Genomic DNA, 23556 nt, shown 5'->3' on the forward strand with positions numbered 1-23556 from the left:
AGAGAGGTGTGTGTGTGTGTGTGTGTGTGTGTGTGTGTGTGTGTGTGTGTGTGTGTGTGTGTGTGTGTGTGTGTGTGTGTGTGTGTGTGTGTGTGTGTGTGTGTGTGTGTGTGTGTGTGTGTGTGTGTGTGTGTGTGTGTGTGTGTGTGTGTGTGTGTGTGTGTGTGTGTGTGTGTGTGTGTGTGTGTGTGTGTGTGTGTGTGTGTGTGTGTGTGTGTGTGTGTACGCGGGGGGGGGGGGGGGGGGTATAGAGTGACGTTATGAACTTCCTGTTTTGGTATTGACTGGTGCCAAATAGGACTCAGCTCACTGAGCTCCAGTTAAAAGCTGTTTGGCAACAGCAGAGCTATTGTTGTCTATAGAGCAGCGTGGCATTGATAATCAAATACCATAGACATGCATCCAGCTTGCCCCCAGTACAGGGGTGAAATCATTAGACAAAGAAATTGATTAGTCGATCAACATAATTCTTCAACTACAATTTTAGTACTTTAATAATGGTTGTCTTGATGTATCATGTAAAAAAATATATTTTTTAATTTGTCAACTTCACCAACACATGATTGATTGTTCTATGCGTTGTTTTGTTTGTTTAATTGTTAACTTGGCTATGTATCGGGGACGCATCCTGGTGAAATATCTGTGCAGTGTGTGATCCCTTGTCGGTGATCAATCTCACGGCGTGAAAACCACAACGATATTATGACAGCCGATTTCAAGAAAGTCACTTGTGTAGTGTCAAATACTCAAGATCTGATGACTCGCCAACCACGCAATATCGTACAGTGTGTTCAAGCCCTTAGTGAGAGAGGTGAAGCAGGGAACCCACTACATAATTACATACAGTATATACCTATATATTTATATATTTAATAATACAAAATTGCATTTATTTTTGATAGAGCCGTCCAAGCAAATTGCTAAGTGGCTCGCCATATTTAGCTGATTGTCTGTCTCATCAATGTCTGTTGACCGTTAAGATATTTGTGAAATATGGATATGACTGACGTCTGACATCATAGATGTCTTATGTTATAGACCACATGAGACTCACACTATATGGGCATTCCAAGCTATGGGCTTAATATTGATGACATCAGAGATCTCCATATATGGGCATACAAGGGACAAGATGTCACAAAAGCTCATCAGCAGCTATAGACATTGAGGCGGTACAACAGAGATACGGCTCTACGGACAAGTTGTGACGGTTTTCATAGTTAACTGCGACCTACGGTCGCAACTACCAATAGTGAGGCTCCCCTGGACCAAATGGAGAACCACTGTTTGGACCTCTTAGGGAGGACTAATGAGTGCAATCAACTGTTCAACAGACGGGCGTACCGAACTGTATGTTCTATTTGAACATTCACAGAAGGTGCACCACGTGTGTGAGAAGTGCAGGGGTTCTCAAACCTTTTTAGGCCGTGACCCCCAAAATAAACATATTTGAACTAGGGACCCCCACCCTGACAAGCACTTGGAATTGTAGGTATTACATTTAATGTGACTCGGTTCACAGTGCGAGGCGTTGTGAGCATGTAGATCTCCTGTTTTCACAATGTTCACCTCTTGCTTACTTAATATTTGCCAGTTTGGTATTAAAACGGTCTTGAAAATCCTTAAATTGTCACTTTATAAATGTGTAGATAGCCTGTAATACACTTATGTTGGTTTGTTTACCGTATTAAGCTAATCATCTGCGGACCGGGGACCCCACAAAATAATCCCCCCCCCCCCCCCCCCCCCCCCCCCCGACCCCAAGTTTGAGAACCACTGCCGTAGGGGCATTATTGCCCAGTGTTTTTTTTGCATTACCGTAACTGACTTGATCAATGAGCCCTGTTGTCAACTCGAAAACCATCGGTAATCAGTCATCATGCCAGGAAACAACTGCAGAATATGATATGTAATTAACTTCAGTGAGCGCATGAGGTGATATCAGTGATGTACAGTAAGCTAGTGATGGCAGTCTGGAAGGAACACATTGTAAATGGTGAAAAGAGCCCAGTCAGCATTTTATCCCTCCAGACTGACAGACTGTAGTTGGTGGTCTGGTGACTAAGGCTGGTATCCTATCCAGAAACTGACTCATCATTAATTTACAAGAACCTTGAATCTATTTTCTGAACGTTTTTAGCATTTAGCTGGCAACTTTATTCAGGCATTTGTACTTGAGGGAGTGAGGGCGTGGTTGAACGTCTTCTGTAAGACAGGACCTATTGAGATTCAGGGACGTGCAGAGAATGTAAAGCTGGCCGCAGACTACCCGACAATCGGGGCATTTAATTACCCTCCCGACAATCGGGCTGCCTGCGTCTGAAATGGGCCCGGTTATCGGGCATCCACTTCGTCTTGTGGTAGGGTTCACAGATCCAATCTGAGCCCAGCCGAGTGGCTCGCAGGGCGATCGGGGACAGCCGACTCTTTTCAAAAATGTTTGATATTTTTCTGGGTCACTAGTGGTATGGAACAGCAGCGGGGGGACCGAGAGAAAATACAGCCGCTGTCGGACGCAAGCAAAGGGGACAGCCGCTCTCACTCTCTCACACACACACACACACACACACACACACACACTTTTCATACTGTCCGTCCTTCAAACAGAAACAGTAGAAACGCTACCAGAAGCAAGACGCAGCAGCAGAGCAGCCGCAGCACGTTGACGAGGCTACTACTAGTTTAGCAGTGTAGAAAGAGGGTAAAAGTCAGAGATTTGAACAGATCCATGGATGGACATGAAATGTGTCAAAGTGAACTTGGAGAGGGCACTTTTTACAGGCGGGTAAAAGGGCAGAGGCTCAAGCCCCCTTTGATGTCTATGTGTGCACGTGCCTGCTGAGATTCATCTGACAATTGTGGGAATATCTTTGTAAATACAAACCGTACACTCCTAAGGAGACACTATGCTTTGTTTCCCATTCTGCTCCAAAAATATTAACAAGTTCATAAACAGTACAGAAGTACAGTCAAATGCTAAAAGCATAACACAAAAAGTCCCTGGGGGCTTGTTTCCATTGTGGTCCATTGTACTCAATTCCGCTGCCCAGTACAGCATGTGTACGCTGCCCAGTACAACCCCAACCCCACTGCGTAGATATTAGTCTGGAATAATAGGGGGGGATAAAAAAAAGGGGCGGATAAAAAAATGCCTCTGGTGATAAAGCCGCCCCATATTTGCATACTGGGGCCCTGATTGGTCCCTCACAACTTCAGAGGTAGTGAAATCCAATCACAACTGAGCAGTGCCAGAACAAATCTGCCGGCAGATTAGTCTGGTGTCCAGGCTATGCCTACTGTAAGTGCCTTGCTCATGGGAAATGGAGAGTGGCACTCCTCAGCGGTGTGTTCTTGCTGCTCATAGAAAACACACTGTGTTGAATCCACGGTGCTTGAATTCCGTTGGGTGGATATCAACCCACATCGCAGAGAAACCAAACAAGACTCGGCCCTCCAGGAACACAGGGTCATTGGCCGGCACCCGCGAGCACTCCTCCTTACAAGGCCAACATGTACACACAGAGACACAGCAGCTGTCATAAGGGAGAAAGATCTTGGAAACCCGAGAGTACCTGAAAAACACTGTGATGGGAAGTTGTCTTTGGTGATGTTGGCAGAGGAATAGGATATGTCCTGCAAAGTTGAACCGAGCGAACACATTTTGTGTTTTTAAAGTTCACAGGTCATGATGGCAAGCAGTTGCACCCATGATGACTGACTGCTAAATTATGTACTTTGTACTTCTGTGCTAATAATGAATGTGGCCATACAGGAAATACACTTTTCTCATTTTCAGCACTCATGCATTCAATTACTGCTGGGTATAACACTGCCAGGGTTAAAGGTACTATGTAGCTCAAGCACAAACACCATTCCTTCTAGTGCCAATGCTAAATCTGTGTAACTCAACATGGTATTGTAGTGCAGTGATTCTCAACCTTTTTGAGCGGTGGTGACACCGTCTCCTATACGTGGCCGTGTGTGTGGGTATGTGTGTGTGCGCGTGTCTGTATGTAGCCTGCAGTACCTTTTCTGACCACACATGTTAAGGGAAGAGCGCTGTTGTTCAGGCCAGGCCAGGCAAGGCACACTCACTCACTCACGCGCACACACGCACACACGCACGCACGCGCACACGCACGCACGCACGCACGCACGCACGCACACACGCACGCACGCACGCGCGCGCAGCCTCCACCGCTCAGTTCACACAAGTGTAATTTCAGGAGCCCTCAGTTTGATGTGTTTTAGGCTACTGACCCCTATTTGGTAGACCCCAATCTACAATGTAAATCGGTCCTCAATGTTAAGTGTACAAAATGGACCTTCCGTTTGTTCACTTGCTGAATACAGACACATAAGGGTCCATTTGGTTATATAAGGCTAAACACAAACGCGATAAAGGGTACATAATCAGTTTTCGACTGGTTTGTTTATTGTCCATTAAAGGGCGAGTATTAAACATATTTTTACAGAGCTTTGAGAATGCTAATATGGCAATGTACATTATAGGCCTATAGCATTTCTTAATGATATAATTCATTATTGTTTAACATATTATGGGTTGCATATTTGTGTGTATCATCTTCACTACTAATTGACAGGCCAGCTCCTGGTGTTGTTTAAGCATGTCATTGATAGACTCTCACACCACTGCTTCTACAGATTCCTCCTTTCACACATACATCGCCGCATTTCCCCCCTACATTCCTAGCTGCTTTCCCTGAACGTATTGTACTTGCACGATGTACAATTAAACAAAACAATAATTTAATGCTATGACGCGAATTACATCATAGTACGTCCATTATAAACCTTCCGGCTGAAACACAGACTTACAAATAGTTCCACGGTGCAGTGTACTTATGAGTGTAGTAGGCCTACTGTGTCCCCTGGTGGCAGGGACAGTGTAGTGCAGACTAACCCTTATGTTGATCAAATATAGAGCAGTCCTGCCTGAGCGCCCGGAGGGCGCGAAGTCCTAGGAATGGAGCGGCCGCACAGCGGCCGCGAATTTCTAGTATCACTAATTGACAACGGAACTCATGGAGCACAGTTAAGCATGTCATAGATAGACTCTCTCACCACTGCTTCTACAGACTCCACCTTTCACAAATAGATCGCTCCATTTTTTCCCTACAATACTAGCTGATTAACCTGAACTTACTGTATTTGCACGAGAGAGAGATGGGTGGCCCCTCCGAGAGAGAGAACTCACTTTAACGTAGAGAGAGAAAAGGAGAGAGAGACAGAGAGAGCGCGCACGCACACACGCACACTCTGTAATGTTGATTTAACATTGATAGAGAGAGAGATAGAGAGAGTTACGCAGCCCCTCTGAGAGGGATCACGCTGCGAGGCGTGAGCTTGTAGATCTGCTATTTTCAGCAAAGAGGTTTGGCGTAGAGGGCAAAAAGAGCAGGTCAAGTTTATTAGGTAATGACGGTTCAAGTGGTTAAATATCTGAAAACACAAATTGACATGAATCCAAAATACACTGATGATTGTGCTGTCAAACGATGAAACTATATGGAATCTATGAAAAGGTTGTGCTTCATCTCTCTCTCAACTAAGGGGTCCTTGGCCTGAGAATGTTGAAGACCCCTGTGCTATAGGCAGTCTCATGTCAGTTCCTGCATGTTAAATCATCTGAAAAGAATCAGCAGCAATAGGAGGACAGATCCCTGCTGTGTGAACGCTCTCTCTCCTGACCACAGACACTGACATCCTGTCTTTCAGGCTCGGCTTCATCAGCGATCGTTTAGTATTCCTGAGGAGTCGCGGACTCCCAGAGGCTGACTGACTTCTTCCTGTCTTCCCAGGCAGACGCTGCCACTGCTTTTGAAAGCTAATCGATTCTACCACCTCCTCTCAGCGCCTGTGCCTTGTTTGTTGCAATGGCATGTGTCTTTTATACGAGACATCATATCTACAGGCATATTGTCATTGTAGGTATGTGTGGCCACAGTTGCATGAACCATTAAGCCCTCTATATGAATGACGAAAATCTAAAAGCTTGTTTTGATTGATTGATTAAAGACTTAAAGACTATTAACAGTACAGTGCTACAATTATACAATGATGCTAAAAGGATAACACAAAAAGCCCTGAGGGCTTGTTTCCATTGTGGTAGTATTATGTATTCAATTAACCAAGACCAGTTGTGAGCTTGTAGATATGCGATTATTTGCTACTTCTGACCACTGTTGCCTATAATGACCAACATGTTTGTTTTAGTTGAAATATTTAGTTTGTTGTTAAAAAGTTAAAGCTCTATATTCTGAAGAATGAGTGTGTGGACATGAGGAGATTTTGGCTTTTGGGCTGCAGGAAAAGCAGCACGTCCACCTCTGTTAACCCCCCCCCCCCCCCCCCCCCATCTCTGTGATAATAAATGATGAGCATATTATTGATGATGTTATTATTCTGCCTGTAATGGTAGCTGTTTCTTCAGCAGAAGACCATTCGTTCTCCTCTTTTTTTTTTTCAACGGATTAAGTTACAGCCATCTACCATATGGATAATTTTCAGCACCAAAATACACATAGTCTTGTGTGCTACAGTCATATCTCACATACTTAGCAAGTAGTCTAGTACTAGTAAAGATTCACTCAAAATGTGTATGGTACAGGATTAAAAATGCTGCACCTAAATATTTAAAAGATTACTTTTCCATGGTCCAGTACTCCAACAGAGGAAGCTCTACTAACTTTCTGCCTTGCCTATTCAATAGCTGCTCATACAAGCTCCAAATAGGCCATAATTCTGATCCGCTGTCTCTATTTTGAAAATGTTTGAAAATGTACTAATTTTTCAGCAGATGAATTTAGAGAGATGAATGGAAATGATTCTGACGATTATGCAAAAATTAGTCCCTCCACTTTAGCTTGTGTATCGCTCCCATTTCATGTCTCAGCGCTCCTGTCATCCATGATAGAACAATGGGTCTTTGTATGTTCCCACACAGATAGTGGCAGTGAGTAAACCACCGCCCCCCCACCAGCGCCATAATGACATCCTGCGTGGGCAGAGAGGAGATGGTGTGTTGTCTGTTGTGTGTCTGTGTGTTTTTCCATGGGTCCATCCACTGATACATCTTTATAGTTTATTAGGGGGTTCTTAGTTCGCACAGTCAGGTCCGTAACTCTTCTCTTGGGAGCCAGGTGTGTCTGTGGCAAATTCCAATATGTCATTTTATTTTTGTTTTCTTATAATTTGGTTTAGTCCAGTGAAGTTTCTGTCTGGTAGCTCTGCTTGTGTTTGTACATACTGTAAGTCCCAGAACCAGCTGGCTCTCTAGGGTTTCTCTGTAGGCGATGGCTTTGTCATGGAGTGTGTATCTGCTCTCTGGGTCACTTTCTTTTAGGTGTGTATATAAAATATAAATTCTCTCTAGAAATCTTTATAATTAGTCAGACCTATCACTATCAGTAATTGAAGTCAAAAAGGGTTGTTGTGCTTTAATCACATGATATCATGAGGAGAGAAGTACATTTGACACACAGATCGGTTTGGTGGTAAAGTAGTTCAGACCATATACTCGCGATGAGTGAGAATCTGTTTGGGTCATAACCAAGCTGTACCCAAACTATGGATAGCAGGCCTGTGCCATGGCATCTTGACTCTTATGATATGATCTGACATTTTGCATATTTATAAGGAAAAAGATGAACAACGTAAGGCAAAAGTGAAGGTCAGATAAATTGACCACAATTCTTCCGCAGGGTACATTGATTCTATAATGGGATGTGCATGACTGATCAAAATGAGAGTAGATTATTCTACTACTATTACTAGTAAGACGCCTAAGGGTGACAAACGACGCGCCATGACTTGGCCATCTGGCCAGTGATGTATATCGGACCAGTTACCCATATATGGATTGGAGACCCCTGGTACCCATATATGGAGATCTATGTACTGTATAAGGAGATATGCTGTGAGCGCCCAAAAATGCTTTCTCGGTTATTCGTTATGTGAAAGACTTCTGACATCATACATACAATCCCTTTATGCCCATACATGGAGATCCTTGTCTGTAGAACCTGCCACACAGATATAGGCTGTCTTGGCCATATATGGATACTGTTAGTGTGGTTAGTTTATTCTGGCATCCTGAATGTGTCCTTGTATAGCCAAGTCTACTAGCCTTTGTACATTAGGCTAACATGAAGAGAATGCAGAAGAGAATAAATATTAATTACACCCATACCACCCTGGCCACAATGTAAATGTAAATGGAATGAATTTGCAGAAATTCTCCCGGCGGAAGTAGCACCCTTTCATGCCGTTTCAGCCTATGGTCGTAACCAGGCTTTTCTCTTCGCAGATGAGTAAGCCTTGCTACGCGAGGCTGCTACACCCATACTAGGCATCCTCTAAAATGTAGTTGCTATGGGCAGGGTTTGGATGACAATATAGCCATTGCAAAGAAATAAATAATAATAATAATAATAAAATAATCTTTTAATAATCGATTTTTATTGTTGAATATGGATGTGTAAGGATTTCTCCCTGAATGGTGTTTGTCATGGATGTCACACACACACACACACACACACACACACACACACACACACACACACACACACACACACACACACACAGGCATAGAAGGGGTCCACACATGTAGGTCATCCGGTCCCGTGAACACATGAGTGTCAGCTATCAGCAGGTCTTATGTGGCACTTCCTGTCAGGATGGATTGAGGTTTGAACCTGGTTTCACTTCCTCCCGGCCTCCAATGGCCTTATGGGAATTATACAGTGTGTTGAGAATCTACAACTACACTATGGGAATTATACAGTGTGTTGTGAGTCTACAACTACACTATGGGAATTATACAGTGTGTTGTGAGGCTACAACTACACTATGGGAATTATACAGTGTGTTGTGAGTCTACAACTACACTATGGGAATTATACAGTGTGTTGTGAGTCTACAACTACACACTATGGGAATTATACAGTGTGTTGTGAGTCTACAACTACACTATGGGAATTATACAGTGTGTTGTGAGGCTACAACTACACTATGGGAATCATACAGTGTGTTGTGAGTCTACAACTACACACTATGGGAATTATACAGTGTGTTGTGAGTCTACAACTACACTATGGGAATTATACAGTGTGTTGTGAGTCTACAACTACACTATGGGAATTATACAGTGTGTTGTGAGTCTACAACTACACTATGGGAATTATACAGTGTGTTGTGAGTCTACAACTACACACTATGGGAATTATACAGTGTGTTGTGAGGCTACAACTACACTATGGGAATCATACAGTGTGTTGTGAGTCTACAACTACACTATGGGAATTATACAGTGTGTTGTGAGTCTACAACTACACTATGGGAATTATACAGTGTGTTGTGAGTCTACAACTACACCATGGGAATTATACAGTGTGTTGTGAGTCTACAACTACACTATGGGAATTATACAGTGTGTTGTGAGTCTACAACTACACTATGGGAATTATACAGTGTGTTGTGAGTCTACAACTACACTATGGGAATTATACAGTGTGTTGTGAGTCTACAACTACACACTATGGGAATTATACAGTGTGTTGTGAGGCTACAACTACACTATGGGAATCATACAGTGTGTTGTGAGTCTACAACTACACTATGGGAATTATACAGTGTGTTGTGAGTCTACAACTACACTATGGGAATTATACAGTGTGTTGTGAGTCTACAACTACACTATGGGAATTATACAGTGTGTTGTGAGTCTACAACTACACTATGGGAATTATACAGTGTGTTGTGAGTCTACAACTACACTATGGGAATTATACAGTGTGTTGTGAGTCTACAACTACACTATGGGAATTATACAGTGTGTTGTGAGTCTACAACTACACTATGGGAATTATACAGTGTGTTGTGAGTCTACAACTACACTATGGGAATTATCAAATCAAATCAAACTTTATTTATAAAGCACGTTTACAACAACCGAAATTGACCAAAGTGCTGTACAGAGAAGGAGCAAACAATAAATGCATGAGCATATACATATAACAAATGTCAAAAAAGAACACAACACACATATACAGTATAAAATCAAACGGTAAAAGACCTCAGGGGAGATTAAAAGCTAGTGAGAAAAGGTGAGTTTTAACCTGAGATTTAAAAATACTTATGGATGTAGCAGACCTGATCGAAAAAGGCAGGCTGTTCCATAACCTGAATTATACAGTGTGTTGTGAGGCTACAACTACACTGTGTTGTAGTGAATTATACAGTGTGTGTACAACTACACTGTGTTGTAGTGAATTATACAGTCTGTGTTGTAGTGCTCTAGTTCCCAAACAGTATAGGTGGGGAGACTCAAGTAGATAAATATCCCTTTATATCTTTATGGTTTCCTATACATTTTTCCAATTATTATTTAAAAACATTAAAATAAAAAAGTTAAAGTTTTTTAGAAGTTTCTTTTTCTTATGAATTAGAGACAAAATTCAATGTTTCTTTTTTTTTTACCCAAAAGAATTTAATTAAAAAAGAGAGAGAACTAGAAGCAGTGCTCTTCCGAGCACAGGTCTCCACCAGGATGTGCGTCCTGGTGGTGCTACTGTATAAATAATAGGCCAATGTAAAAAGGGTGGCATATGTTCTTCACCTTAGACCTTTCATGGCAATCGGACGCTGCATGCATGATTTGAAGCATTGTGTTCCAAAAATGTGTTTTGCTAAAGTCTACCTGCTGGTGGCGCCATAACAGGCCAATGTGAAAAGGGTAGCATTTGTTCCTTGACATAGTGGGAATATGTGTGGCAAATTTCACGGTAATCGCAAGCTGCGTTGATGATTTGAGGCATTTTGTTCAAAAACGGAGCACTCCTACAAACTTTGGAAGCTAATATTAGCCAATCAGGATGGAATATGAAATATCAGACGGATCAGACTTGATCACATGACTATAGAGATACTGTGTACCGATATGTGTTATTTTTTGAGAAAATCTGAAGGAGTAATATCCAAAAATGTGTTTTACATAAGTCGGCCCAAAGGTGGCGCTATAAAAGGCTGATGTGAAAAATGCAGGGAAAGGGTTTTTCCTTGGCCTCTAGGGAGTGCGCTTACAAAGTTTGAAACTGATTGGTGGAGTTATAGGTAAAACCACAAATCGGCCTGTTATAGCGCCACCATGAGGCTGATTTCAAAATTTTTAAGTGGCATGTCTTCCTCGACCTGGTGGGAACGTGTGTGCGCGATTTCATGATAATTGCACTTTGCGTTTGGGATTTGAGGCATTTTGTTCAAAACGGCTCAATCCTACAAACTTTGGAAGCCAATCTTAGCCAATCAGGATGGAATATGCAAAATCGGACAGATCCGTGTCGATCACATGACTGTCGAGATACTGCCTACCGATTTGTAGGATTTTTGGACGAAATCTGTAAGAGTAGTGCACAGAAATGTGTTTTGCGAACATCGGCCACTAGGTGGCGCTAGAAAAGGCCCATTTGAAAAATTTAGGGCAGAGGTTCTAGATTGGCATCCAGGGAATGTGTGTGCTCACTTTGGCAGCGACCGGGCCAACGGCGACTGAGATTAGGTGCACACAAACTGCGAGGACACACGGACGGACGCACGCACGCACGGACGGATGGACACACGGACGGACGAAGGGGAAAACATACTCTCCCCCATGCCTTCGGCTGGTGGAGACAACAATCTAAAATTCCATATTAGAAAAGGTTTAAGGAGTATTGCCAATAGACGATCTACAAGCTTGCAATGCGGCGCGAACTGTTGTAGTGTGTATGAGACTGCACACTGTTTATATGGTACTAGAGAATGTGTGTTTTCAGTGTACAGTATACAGAGTGGGAGTATAGAGTGTGTTTATACTGTTGGACAACATCATGTGTGTGTGTGTATGTTGGTGGGTGTATGTATACAGATGTGTGCATGGCAAATATGTGTATTTAACCACATTAACCCCGGTGTCTCTATTTTGGACACGTTATTGTCAGGTGAAATGTTTCAAAAAATCTAAAATAAATTTACTTTTTTAATTATTATTTTCATTTTTTTGAAAACGGCAGATCTATAATGTTATGTGATGCAGTGTGAGCTTTTAAATCCAAAATGGGACTTAACCCATTTAGACCTGGAACAACATTTTGTAACTATACCTTTCAAACCCCCTTTGGGTTCTTGTTACGATGTACAGTTAAGCCATTTAGAACGGGTACACATTATAGTTAACTGGAGCTCAGTTAGTCTGTTCTTGAGAGACTACTATGTCAGTGGTTCTCAAACCTTTTCATGTGAAGGACCCCTGAAATGAAATGTATTTGGCCATGGACCTGCATCTCAAAATATCTAGTTCCAGGGACCCCCCAGAAGCAAAATTCGATTTACAAACGTTCGCTTTGAAGATACATATATTCAAAGATTTGCACACATTTTCACAGCTTTTTCAAAAATCTAAGATCTACAAGCTCGCAGCGCGGCACCGAGTGCCGCGCTGTGAGCTTGTATATCTGCTATTTTTCACTGGTTAAAGCGTTCAATAATTCTAGGCCTAAATGGGTATTAACTCATACAGTGCCGCCGGCCACAAGGGGCGCTAGAGTGCCAGAAATTTCTCCATAGACCTTCTTTATAGCTTTCGTCGACCCTCTCCCAACTGGCTTGTGTTTTCACTCCAGTCAATGCTATGGGTGACGAGAGGAGGAAGCTAGCTGACACGTAGCCAAAATGCTAACCCATTTAGAAGCCCGATCTAAAGCTATTTCAGCCGCAAAAAACTTTCTCTTTGGGTCTGGGAACACAATCCGGAGAAAATCCTGTCTAAAGATGTGATTTATTATTGGAGTGGGCGGCGCGATGCGGCCGTTAGCGCGAATACGGCCCGTGGATGGCCGAGTCTAAGTCCCGGCCATGGATGGACGTCTAGACCGGGGCTTCGTTGAGGCCTCCGATTAAATAATTCATTTTATTAAATATCCCAGACATGTTCGGGATAGGCACCCTGGAATACGTCCCGGTACCGGTACCGGTACCGAGGTTTTTTTTGGGGGGCTCTAAACTTTATTTTAAACCATTTTCAATGGAATAAATCGTCGGAGCATCTAGCGTCTCTCGTTGGTGAGCGCTGGGCGAGCCGGCACCACCCACGTTGCTCCAAGCAGCTCGGGGTAAGTAAAATTGTTTTGGATTGAAATATCCCGAACATGTTCGGGATAGGCACTTAAAGAGTTAACAAGCAACATAATGTTTTTGTCATTTTTGAGTTTTTTCTGAAAACCTAGGTCAGGATTTAGAAGGTGTTTTTTTTAGGCCTCAGGTCAGAGTAGGACTTGTTACTGTTTAAATTGAGTACCCAATGTTCTGTGTTTGTGTGTCTGTCCTAGGCCACTAAACAGTTCCTGGAAGAGATCAACAAGTGGACCAGTCAGCATGGAGTGTCTCCTCTGTCCTGGGATCTGGCAGTCAAGTTCCTCATGGCTCGCAAATTTGATGTCCTGCGAGCCATTGAGCTCTTCCACAGCTACAGGGTACATTGTGTGTGTGTGCGTGCGTGCGTGCGTGCGTGCGTGCGTGCGTGCGCAAGATATCCGTCTTTGTAAATCAAATTTCAGCTCAGGGAAGTAAAGAGTAAATAGATAAACCAGGAACAGACAAGGCTCTTACAGGTATCCCAGCATGCATCTCTATCAGTTGGAGAAAAGCTGGTCCAGTTACAGATGACCAAAGCAGATGTAACACACACACACACACACACACACACACACACACACACACACACACACACACACACACACACACACACACACACACACACACACACACACACATTTGAATCTGAATGCAACTTAAGATTCTCCCTCAGGCAAATCCTCATTGCCTCATTACTTCACTGAGCTGTATTTAGCGCTGCATGGAAATAATTGTCCTACAGTACAGGCCAGGTTCACCCTTTTAGTAGAGATTGCATGCAGAATAATAAGTGATTTTGTGTGAAATGTTCCTGACTGACTTTTTTTCTATTGATTTCTCACCCCTTGGGTTAAATAATATATATATTTTTTGTTTTTGTTGCGTTCCTAAGCCAATAATTTGATTATAATAAATGTACCCCCATTGATTCCGGATGGAGACCCAAATGCATTTGGGTCTCCACCCGGAATCAATGGGCCTACAAAGAAACTTGGCTTAGGAATGCAACAAAAAACAAAGAAATATTATTTAACTCAAGTCTCCATGAGGTGATTAATCGATAGAAAAAAGTAATTTGGGGGGTGAACTACTCCTTTAACTCTTTTACTGCCACAGAATTGAACAAAAAGCTCAATCCACTGCCAGCTAAATTGAGAATTGTCGCTCATCTTTGAAGGCCTACTGGAGAAATTTGGTTTCGACTATAAAGACAACAATTATATGGCAACGAAGAATAGAATGTCTACTTTGCAACAGAAAAAGATTTCGAGTTTTTATCTTGTTCTGTTCATTAGCTAGAAGCTGCAGAATGTGGCCTAAAAACAGCTCTTTGAGAACATAAAGCTGAGAAAAATGCATTTTTGTGAAGAATACATTTTCAGGCAGAAATCTCTCTTTAGCCTTTTATTGTTGGCTTCAGTAACATCACACCTATGATCAGTGGTTGTTTACAAACAAATTCAAAAAAATAAAAACAAGAAAAAGTGTCTTTTTACACACTTTTAGTGTGTAAGAGAAGTAAGAGCAGTAGTAAGAGCAGTGCAGAACATTGACACAGTGACATGAGCTTCAGCCTGAATCCTGCTTCAGCTTTCAGGGTTCTCTTTATCTCACTGTGACACTACTGTGACACTACATGTCTACAGTACAGAGTGTATATGTGTGTGTGCGTGCGTGCGTGCGTGCGTGCGTGCGTGTGTGTCATTCAGCCTGCACAGGGCCTGGGGCTCCATTCTGTTTCACTCCAGCCAGGCTCCTCCGGAAGGGCTCCACCGGGTCTGCTGAACTCGTACACGAGCCCATGGTCGATCTGTAAATTATACAAATACATAATTACTATAAAATACATGAAAAATAGTACACCTTCAAGCTCACAACGCGTCACAGCAGAATGCGTGGAGGTTGGGGGCCTACTATTTTCATCAAAAGGCCGTTTTAGAAATGTCAACCCCTGCCTCTCTAACATTCTATGCACTTCCTGCTTACCACACAAATATATATATATATATATATATATATATAGTAATTATGTAAAAACAGCATTCATGGTCTGGAGAGGGCACTTTTTACAGATGGATAAAAGGGCAGGGGCTCAAGCCCCCTTTGATGTCTATGTGAGCATGTGCATGGTGCTAAGTCTGATTTACAGAAAAAAGTTTGTTTTTCCACGATGTGGAAATGAAGAAGTAGGCTCATCATCATCGTCGACTCATCATCTAAAATCATAGCCAGGAAAATATCAAATAGTTTATATCTAAACAAATCAATTTACAATTTTGACATTTAGCAAATGACTTACAATAAGTTCATATATAACATAAAATGCAGTTATAGTAAATAGTTACCATGCATTTACTGTCACAGTGAAATTCCCTTTATACCCTGTATACCTATATAAAATGTCACAATGCAACATAGCTCTGTTTACACAAAGCTGTACTCCCTCCAACTGTATATATGTTCCCCATTTTCAACAGTTTTTATTTGTAACACTTGCTTTGGCAATGTAAACGTATGTTTTCTCATGCCAATAAAGCTCCTTTGAATTGAACTGAAAAGCTACATCATCAGCTACTGATGATGATGATGATGATGATGACGATAAAAAGAAACCTCTCCCTCTCTCTCACACACATCGTACGCACGCACACACAAACTAAGCCAATAAATCCTAAATTCCCATCAAATAATCCTAGTAGGCTGTGCAGTGCACGTACACTACACGCGGTACGTGCACGCGCGTGATAGGAACTCCACGTGTGTCCTGAGTAGCGACAAAAACAAACCAAGCACGTGGATCCTAACTGCTTGGATCAAGTTACTGATCCGGTCCGGATACGGAAACATTTCTTGCATGTATGTGTACGTGTAAATAGCCGGATGCAGTAGGCGGGCTCTAGACCGGATCCCAATGTCGGAGTGGCAACACGTCGCAATGGAAAACCGTTACCCTATCTCACTGATCACTGACCATCCCCCCATCCCAGGCTTCCAGTTCCACACGGATGCTCTGTTATCACACAGTATACAACTATATACAGTATACAACTATACAATACATACATGCACTGGATTGGAAGTCTTACTTTGGACAGTAGAATCGTGGCCTCTGTTCTCCGAGGGGTCTCTACGCGGAAGCCATTCTTCATTGGCCAAATCGCCCAGTTCGTCTGTCTCTTCGCGGCGGTGGCGGCGGTACATGGGTCTCTGCTGCTGCGGCGATGTGAGCCCCCGGGCGGGGGGATCCATCCTACACGGGGGTCGAGCTCCGTCGGGATCGGTTTCCACAATATCACGAGGCTCTTGATCCACTTCTGGACCCCGGTTCTTCGCGACTGGCACCATCTTCAATCTTTTTATCTTCAATACCAACGGCTACAGAGATCTTTTTCTCTTCTTCATCATCATCATCATCATGATCATCATCACGACCACCACCACCATTCGTGGGCGCTGCCTGGTCCTGAGTCACCAACGCGGGTAGGTTTGTAATCCTAATTCTAACAAAGTTTGTTTCTATCCGTGGATCTGCTCTGCTGCTGGCTGCTGCTCCGGCCAGGGGGGGAGGGTCGCACTTCGGCGGAATGATACCAGCAAGTTGAGGCTGAGTTGGCCTAATACATCTCAATATTCTAGTACTGCTAAATACTACTACCTACTACAATTACTATACTACTAATACTATAAAACAACTGATTTCCGACAAAATGATCGCTTTTACCAACGTTTCTCTCTCTCTTTCTCTACTAACAGCCCGATGCATAAAACAATATAGTCCCTCAACGCTGCTAGCAGCTAGCAGTGGCGTCAGTTCAGAACAAGCTAAGGTATGGCAACATGACTGGTGTCTGGTGAAGACACCAGTCATGTTGCCATACCTTAGCAACAGGCACGATGAAAAGTATTTTTTTATTATTTCCCCCTGTCAAGGTATGGCAGCTGCATACCCCTGCCATACCCAATTGACGCCCCTGGCAGCTAGGCTGGTGCAGAGTCGCTCTGGGCAGGCGGAGCCAGGACAGTCTGTTTACTTTTTTTTTTTATGAAAGGTTTCCGGCTGTCCTCAAAACGACACCTACGACCAATTATGCATTCAAAAGTTGCGCAAGGACGTCTTTTATCATAATCCATAAAAAACATCAAACGAACGAACGCCCGTATTGGCCCTACTCGACCTCAAGAATTGGGGCGAACAGGAACGTTCAAAGCAGTATAAGAGTTAACATGGTATTTCTTGATTTTAATCCATTTAGAACTCTTACACCTATTATACATTTCAAGCTGGGAACGTATTTGTGTTATGTTATGAAGTATGAATGTAGAAATTGCAACTGCAGCCTCAACTCAAACTCACAAAGTCAAGCTGAGTTAATTGGTGTAAAACTAGGAACAGACCTTTTTACAGAACAGAATTATAGGCATCACTTCCTGTGGTCTGTCATTCAATTCATTTGAGTGATTCCGTGTCTGTTAAAAATAATGTGGGAACACAACCTTACACAGGTCACATTATTTTGCCTAATTATGGGGATTAAATTATGCTTATTAAGTGACTTCAGTGCTAAGCATTGACCATTAATTTAAATCAGCTGTGTGAAGGGATATGTTGTAGTGTAGGCAGACTAATATGACCCTTTTTTCCTGTGGGATTGTGTACATTATTTTTGGCTGACAAGGATCACTCAAATGAATTGAATGACAACAGGATAATAATTCACACACACCCTTTCCCCCAGTAAGCCCCCTAGGAAACTTGTCTACACAGTGTCTCAGCCTTCCTACTGTCTCTCCTACACTGAATCCTGATCAATTGCCACTGAAAATAACATATTGCTGTTATTTTGCGGAATGCAGATGCGCAATACATTTGGGTAGCTCACAGACATTTTCCAAGTGAAGGCTGAACATGCACCACCGGAAACATGTTTGTGACATTATTATTTTATTTTACATAGAAAACTGGAACTGGTGAGCTGCATGGGACCCGATGCATAACGTACAGGCTGCATTCTGGGTTCAAATCCAGTTCACAACACTGGATACAATGATTCCTCTGTCATTCTCTCACACTTAATCTCTCTCCCTTGCCCTCCCCTCACTTTTACTCTCTCGTCTTTCCTGTTTCCTTCCTGTTTTTTTTACCCTACTTGACCTGCTATCTTGTAAAGGCAAAATGCCACAAATGTCTTCTCAAAATAAGCAACTAGAACACAAGTTAATTAAGAAAAGGAGCCATATAAATGCAACCATAGATGCGGTGCGTCATATCATCTTAACAACATCCTGGAACTGAACACTTAACTTCATATTACCTTCCAGTTAAATCTTAAATAACAAATCTAATCAAGTGGATCTCAGGATCCTCATAGGAAGGGAAGGGTGTGACTTCATATGGACTTTCTGTGAGGTCAGACTTCTATGACAGCTACCGTATGTGACATATTTGACTCCAGATTTAGGCAACGCTTCAGCCCAATCTGAGCCCCTTAAGACTTCCATTTTTGACCATTTTATAACAGTTTTAGCTCCAGACACACAGACGATCTTCTCATAGCGTCTATAAAAGGTTAGCTGTCTATAATATAGACTAACTTCTGGTCTGAGACACACACTGTTAGAATCAGAACGTGTTTATTGGCCAGGTATGTCCACAACTCCACATAACGAGGAATTTCACTCATTTGATCTCAAATTAAGGTAGAATGAATAGAATGGTGTTGTGTGTGTTGTTCAGGAGACTCGTCTAAAGGAGGGCATCGTCAGACTAGAACCACAGGAAGAACCTCTACGATCAGAGCTGCTCAGTGGAAAGTTCACTGTACTGGTAAGTGTGTGTTGTGTATGCACCCTTGTTTTTCTATATTTGTGAAGAATAGATGATTCTAGAAAGATGAGCAATATCCTGAGAGTGGAGAAATTTTGCTGGATGTCACTTTCCAACAGCCTGTTTTACTGAGGGTTAATGACCTCATGACAATGTTTAAAGTTTAGAAAGGGGTTATGGTCGGGTATACAGTCAAGCTATGAAATTAGTCTTTGGAAATCAATGAATGGTCCTTACAATTATTATAATCCAAACCTTTTGTGTTTTAGTGTACATGTCTGTGTTTGTTGTCCACCAGGCCGAAAGGCATTGCACGTTTTCGTCCGTCCGTCCGTCCGTCCGTCCGTCCGTCCGTCCGTCCGTCCATCCGTGTGTGCGTCCGTGTGTGTCCACCCGTCTGTTACCAGCTAATCTCCAGCGCCATTGGCCCGGTCGGACACTCCTTGATGCCAATTCAGAACCTCTGCCCCACATTTTTCACATGGGCCTGTTCAAGTGCCACCATGAGGCAGATCTTTGCAAAACGCATCTTTTGACAGTACTCCTACAGAATTTGTCCAAACATCACGCAAATCAGTAGACAGTATCTCTACTGTCATGTGATCAACATGGATCTGTCTGATTTTCCATATTCCATCCTGATTGATTAAGATTGGCTTCCAAAGTTTGCGGGATCAAAATGAACAAAATGCCTCAAATCATGAACACAGTGTGCAATTTTGGTGAAATTTTGCACTCACATTCACAACAGGCCAATTTGTGTTTTTACCTATAACTCCACCGATCAGTGCAATACTTTGTATGCACACGCACACAATAGTGACTCAGGAAAAACCTTTGCCCTGCATTTTTCACATCTGCCTTTTATAGCACCACGCCGCCACCAGGAAGCAGACTTATGTAAAACACATTTTCTCATTACCCCTTTGGATTTTATCCAAAAATCATGCAAATCGTTACACAGTATCTCTATAATCATGTGTCAAGACGGATATGTCAGATATTTCAAATTTCTTCCTAATTGGCTAACATTGGCTTCCAAAGTTTTAGGATTGGTCCATTTTAGAACAAAATACCCCAAATCATGAACGCAGCTTGGCACACACATTCCCACTAGGTCGAGGAACAAATGCCACCCTTTTCACATTGTCCTGTTATAACGCCTCCAGCAGGTTGACTTAAGCAAAACACACTTTTCACATTGACCTATTATAGCGCCACCAGGAGGCCACAATAACCTACCTGACCTGGTGGAGACCTGTGCTCGGAAGAGCACTGCTTCTAGTTTACCCTTGAATTCTCAAATTCCAGCCCTCAGCGGAACATATCAGAAGTCATGTGTTTACCTGCATGCTGGTGCCTCTCTTAACACTAAATTACAGAAATACAGTAAATACAATTGCATCAGCACTATGCAGGAAATGGATTCCTTTGGAACATTAGTTGTATATGAGTGAGTGAAGAATTGAATGAATGAACGATCAATTAATTGATTGACGTAAGTCCCTCAAGTCAAGGGTCCTTCCCTCTGCCAGATCAAATTAGTCTTAGTCAGCCACATTCAGTAGCGAAGTGTGATGTCACTTCCGTGAAATGGCGTGAAATGTCGCCCTCTGGGGGGTTCATGCTGGTATTGTTTTGCATTCAAATCGCCATAGGGGATTCTGCGAACGCCGCATATAAGGTCTGTGTTAAAAATATAAACACACCATGCTCTCGGATTGACCCAAATGGATATGAAGCATCGACTAAGGTGGAAATGTACAGATTTACCCAAAGAGTAACACAATAAACGCTAGAAAAGAGGTACAACAGGCTATATCAGATATGAATGAATATCATAAACTATGCAGAACCCCCCCGCTGACAGAAACGGGCGCATGGTGTGTTTATATTTTTAACACAGACCTTATATGCGGCGTTCGCAGAATCTCCTATGGCGATTTGAATGCAAAACAATACCAGCATGAACCCCCCAGAGGGCGACATTACGCACATATGACGACATGGCTTCGTTTCTCTATTGCTGCATCCAAGTAAACATGTGCACAGCACACATGCGTACACACGCGCGCACACACACACACACACACACACACACACACACACACACACACACACACACACACACACACACACACACACACACACACACACACACAGGTTGGGGACCAGTGTTCCAAAATGAAAACCACACACACTTGTATTAGCCATAAATTATAACTACCAGGAGAGGATGCTAATATGCGGAGGTTATGTCTATCCTGGAGTTATAAACCAGAGTCATATGGCTCTCGCTGGTTGAGCCCCAACGTCCATACTACGCTCAAAACATGTACAAATCAATAAGTTGCTCACCGAGTCGTCGAAACAGCTTTATATCTACCGGACGGCACACTCGTTGGCATGTGTTAGTCCATATGTTTCTAATAAATTAATGTTTACTAAAACTTCTCAGAGTCTCATCGCTTTCCTTGTTTTTGAACTGCTTGGGTAAAAATGGCCGACCATATCACGTGACGTTGATCGCCGTTGCGATTCGCTCATACTAGGACATGACGTTTTTGTATGCGGAAGTATTCCAACGTTCTGTAGTTCTGAAGCGTTCTGAAGGCGACGAGGAGACGTGAGTCTCGGAGAAGTTTTAGTAAACATTAATTTATTAGAAACATATGGACTAACACATGCCAACGAGTGTGCCGGCCGGTAGATATAAAGCTGTTTCGACGACTCGGTGAGCAACTTATTGATTTGTACATGTTTTGAGCGTAGGATGGACTTTGGGGCTCAACCAGCGAGAGCCATATGACTGGTTTATAACTCCAGGAGAGACATAACCTCCACATATTAGCACCATCTCCTGGTAGTTATAATTTATGGCTACACTTGTATGTACTTGTATGTGTAGCACTTTTTTACTGGTACAGATCTATTGTTGTTGTTTTTTGTTTTGTTTAGTTTTTTGCTAGAACTTGTTTCTGCAACTTTGATTATACTCTCATCTTGAAACTATCTCTCTCACTCAGAAGTAGAACCCCCTTCCCCTATTTGAGAATCCACTGCATTTGAAAGTCCACTATAGTTACGGCAAGGATCTTAAATGTAGCACAGCTCTGGAAAATATGTTTGCTTGTTTTATGTGCATACACATACACACGCACATGAAAAAGCACACATGTGTGCGCTTGCGTGCATAATAATAACCTTCACTTTAAGTAAAAAGCCAAAGTTCAGGTTCTTTCTCCCCTCTCAGTGTCCTTGGTTGTCAGACCACAGTGTCATGGATAGTGCTTCCTCTGATGTGACAACGTTCTTCTCAGACCTCAGCAGCAGGCTTCACATCCTGTCTGGAGTATTTTTAGTCCCTGTGCCAGAGAACAGGGAATTATTTGCTTACAAAGGAAGCTTCCGGAATATCCTCTCTTTGAGGCTTGGCTGGATTTGAATAAACAGTGACATAAGTGCTTCTAATAGACCTGTTTATTAACTTACAGGATGGCATTGCAACACACTGACCACCGAACCAATCCACATTTATACTTTTGTGTTAATGCATACAGTAATACTTGTAAAGGTACCAGTATTTCTAAATGGCACAGTATAGTGACTGATTAAGCTACTTATATAATGTAGCCTAATACTAATAAACTATAGATTAATACACTTAAGAACACACACATGCGCACACACGCACACAAAACACACACACACAGGCAGACGTATTTGATCGTTAAGGTATGCTGAGACTTGTCCAAAGCAAAGTCTAATGAGTACTACAGTATTATACTATTAATTCTTAGATTCAGCCATTTTACTGACAACCAACATTAAGCAGTTGGACGAACATCATTCCTGCGATCCTAGAAGAACCATGTGAAAGAGAGATGCGACAGTTGTGACAGGATATGGGAGAAGGCTAAAGACATTGTAGTAGACGGAAGTTTTTTTTTAAAAATGTAGACGGCATCAAAGCAAGTTGAGCTGAAGAGGAAGATGTCGGAGAGAGGACATGATTCAGGGTCAGAGAAGGGGATGTGGTGCACTGTTTAAATGTCATAACATTAATAACAAAACAATAACAGATGTAGCCTGTGATATCATAACTACAGATGTGGTAAACATCCCTGGTTCTCTGCTGTGTCATGGAGAGAATGAGCTGTGAAACCCGGCTTGTTTCTGACAAAGATCGGGGACTGCCCCATAGGTCGAACTCCCGTTGGGTCGAACAGCGTCGGCAGGTTAGATAATCACCCGCGAGCGTCGGCAGGTTAGATAATCACCCGCGTCACGGTTACTGAGGTTAGGGTTAGGGATAGGGTTAGGCATAGTTTTACTGAGGTTTAGGATTAGGGTTTGGGTTAGAGTTTGGTGGTCGATCCAAAGGGTGTTCGACCTAATGACATGTTACCACAAGATCTTCTCTTCTTGGTCAGTTATAGACAAAGTGTGGCAGTATGCCAGTATCCTGTCTTTGAATCATTAGCATGAAGTCTGTTATCTCCTTCGCAACGGCTGTTTGGCAACATTATTATATACAACCA

General features: G+C 42.5%; 1 protein-coding gene across 1 annotated transcript in view; it reads left to right on the forward strand.

Moving 5' to 3' along the window:
* Positions 1 to 23556, forward strand: part of ptpn9a (protein tyrosine phosphatase non-receptor type 9a) — a 46118-nt gene that overhangs the window by 4663 nt on the left and 17899 nt on the right. Inside the window, exons 2-3 of the mRNA XM_080736626.1 lie at positions 13386 to 13529; positions 18926 to 19015. Coding sequence (XP_080592752.1) covers positions 13386 to 13529; positions 18926 to 19015 — 234 coding nt within the window. The remainder of the gene's footprint in view (positions 1 to 13385; positions 13530 to 18925; positions 19016 to 23556) is intronic.

The sequence above is a fragment of the Nannobrachium achirus genome, assembly GCF_963921795.1.
Source record: "Nannobrachium achirus genome assembly, chromosome: 11".
NCBI classification, from domain to species: Eukaryota; Metazoa; Chordata; class Actinopteri; order Myctophiformes; family Myctophidae; genus Nannobrachium; species Nannobrachium achirus.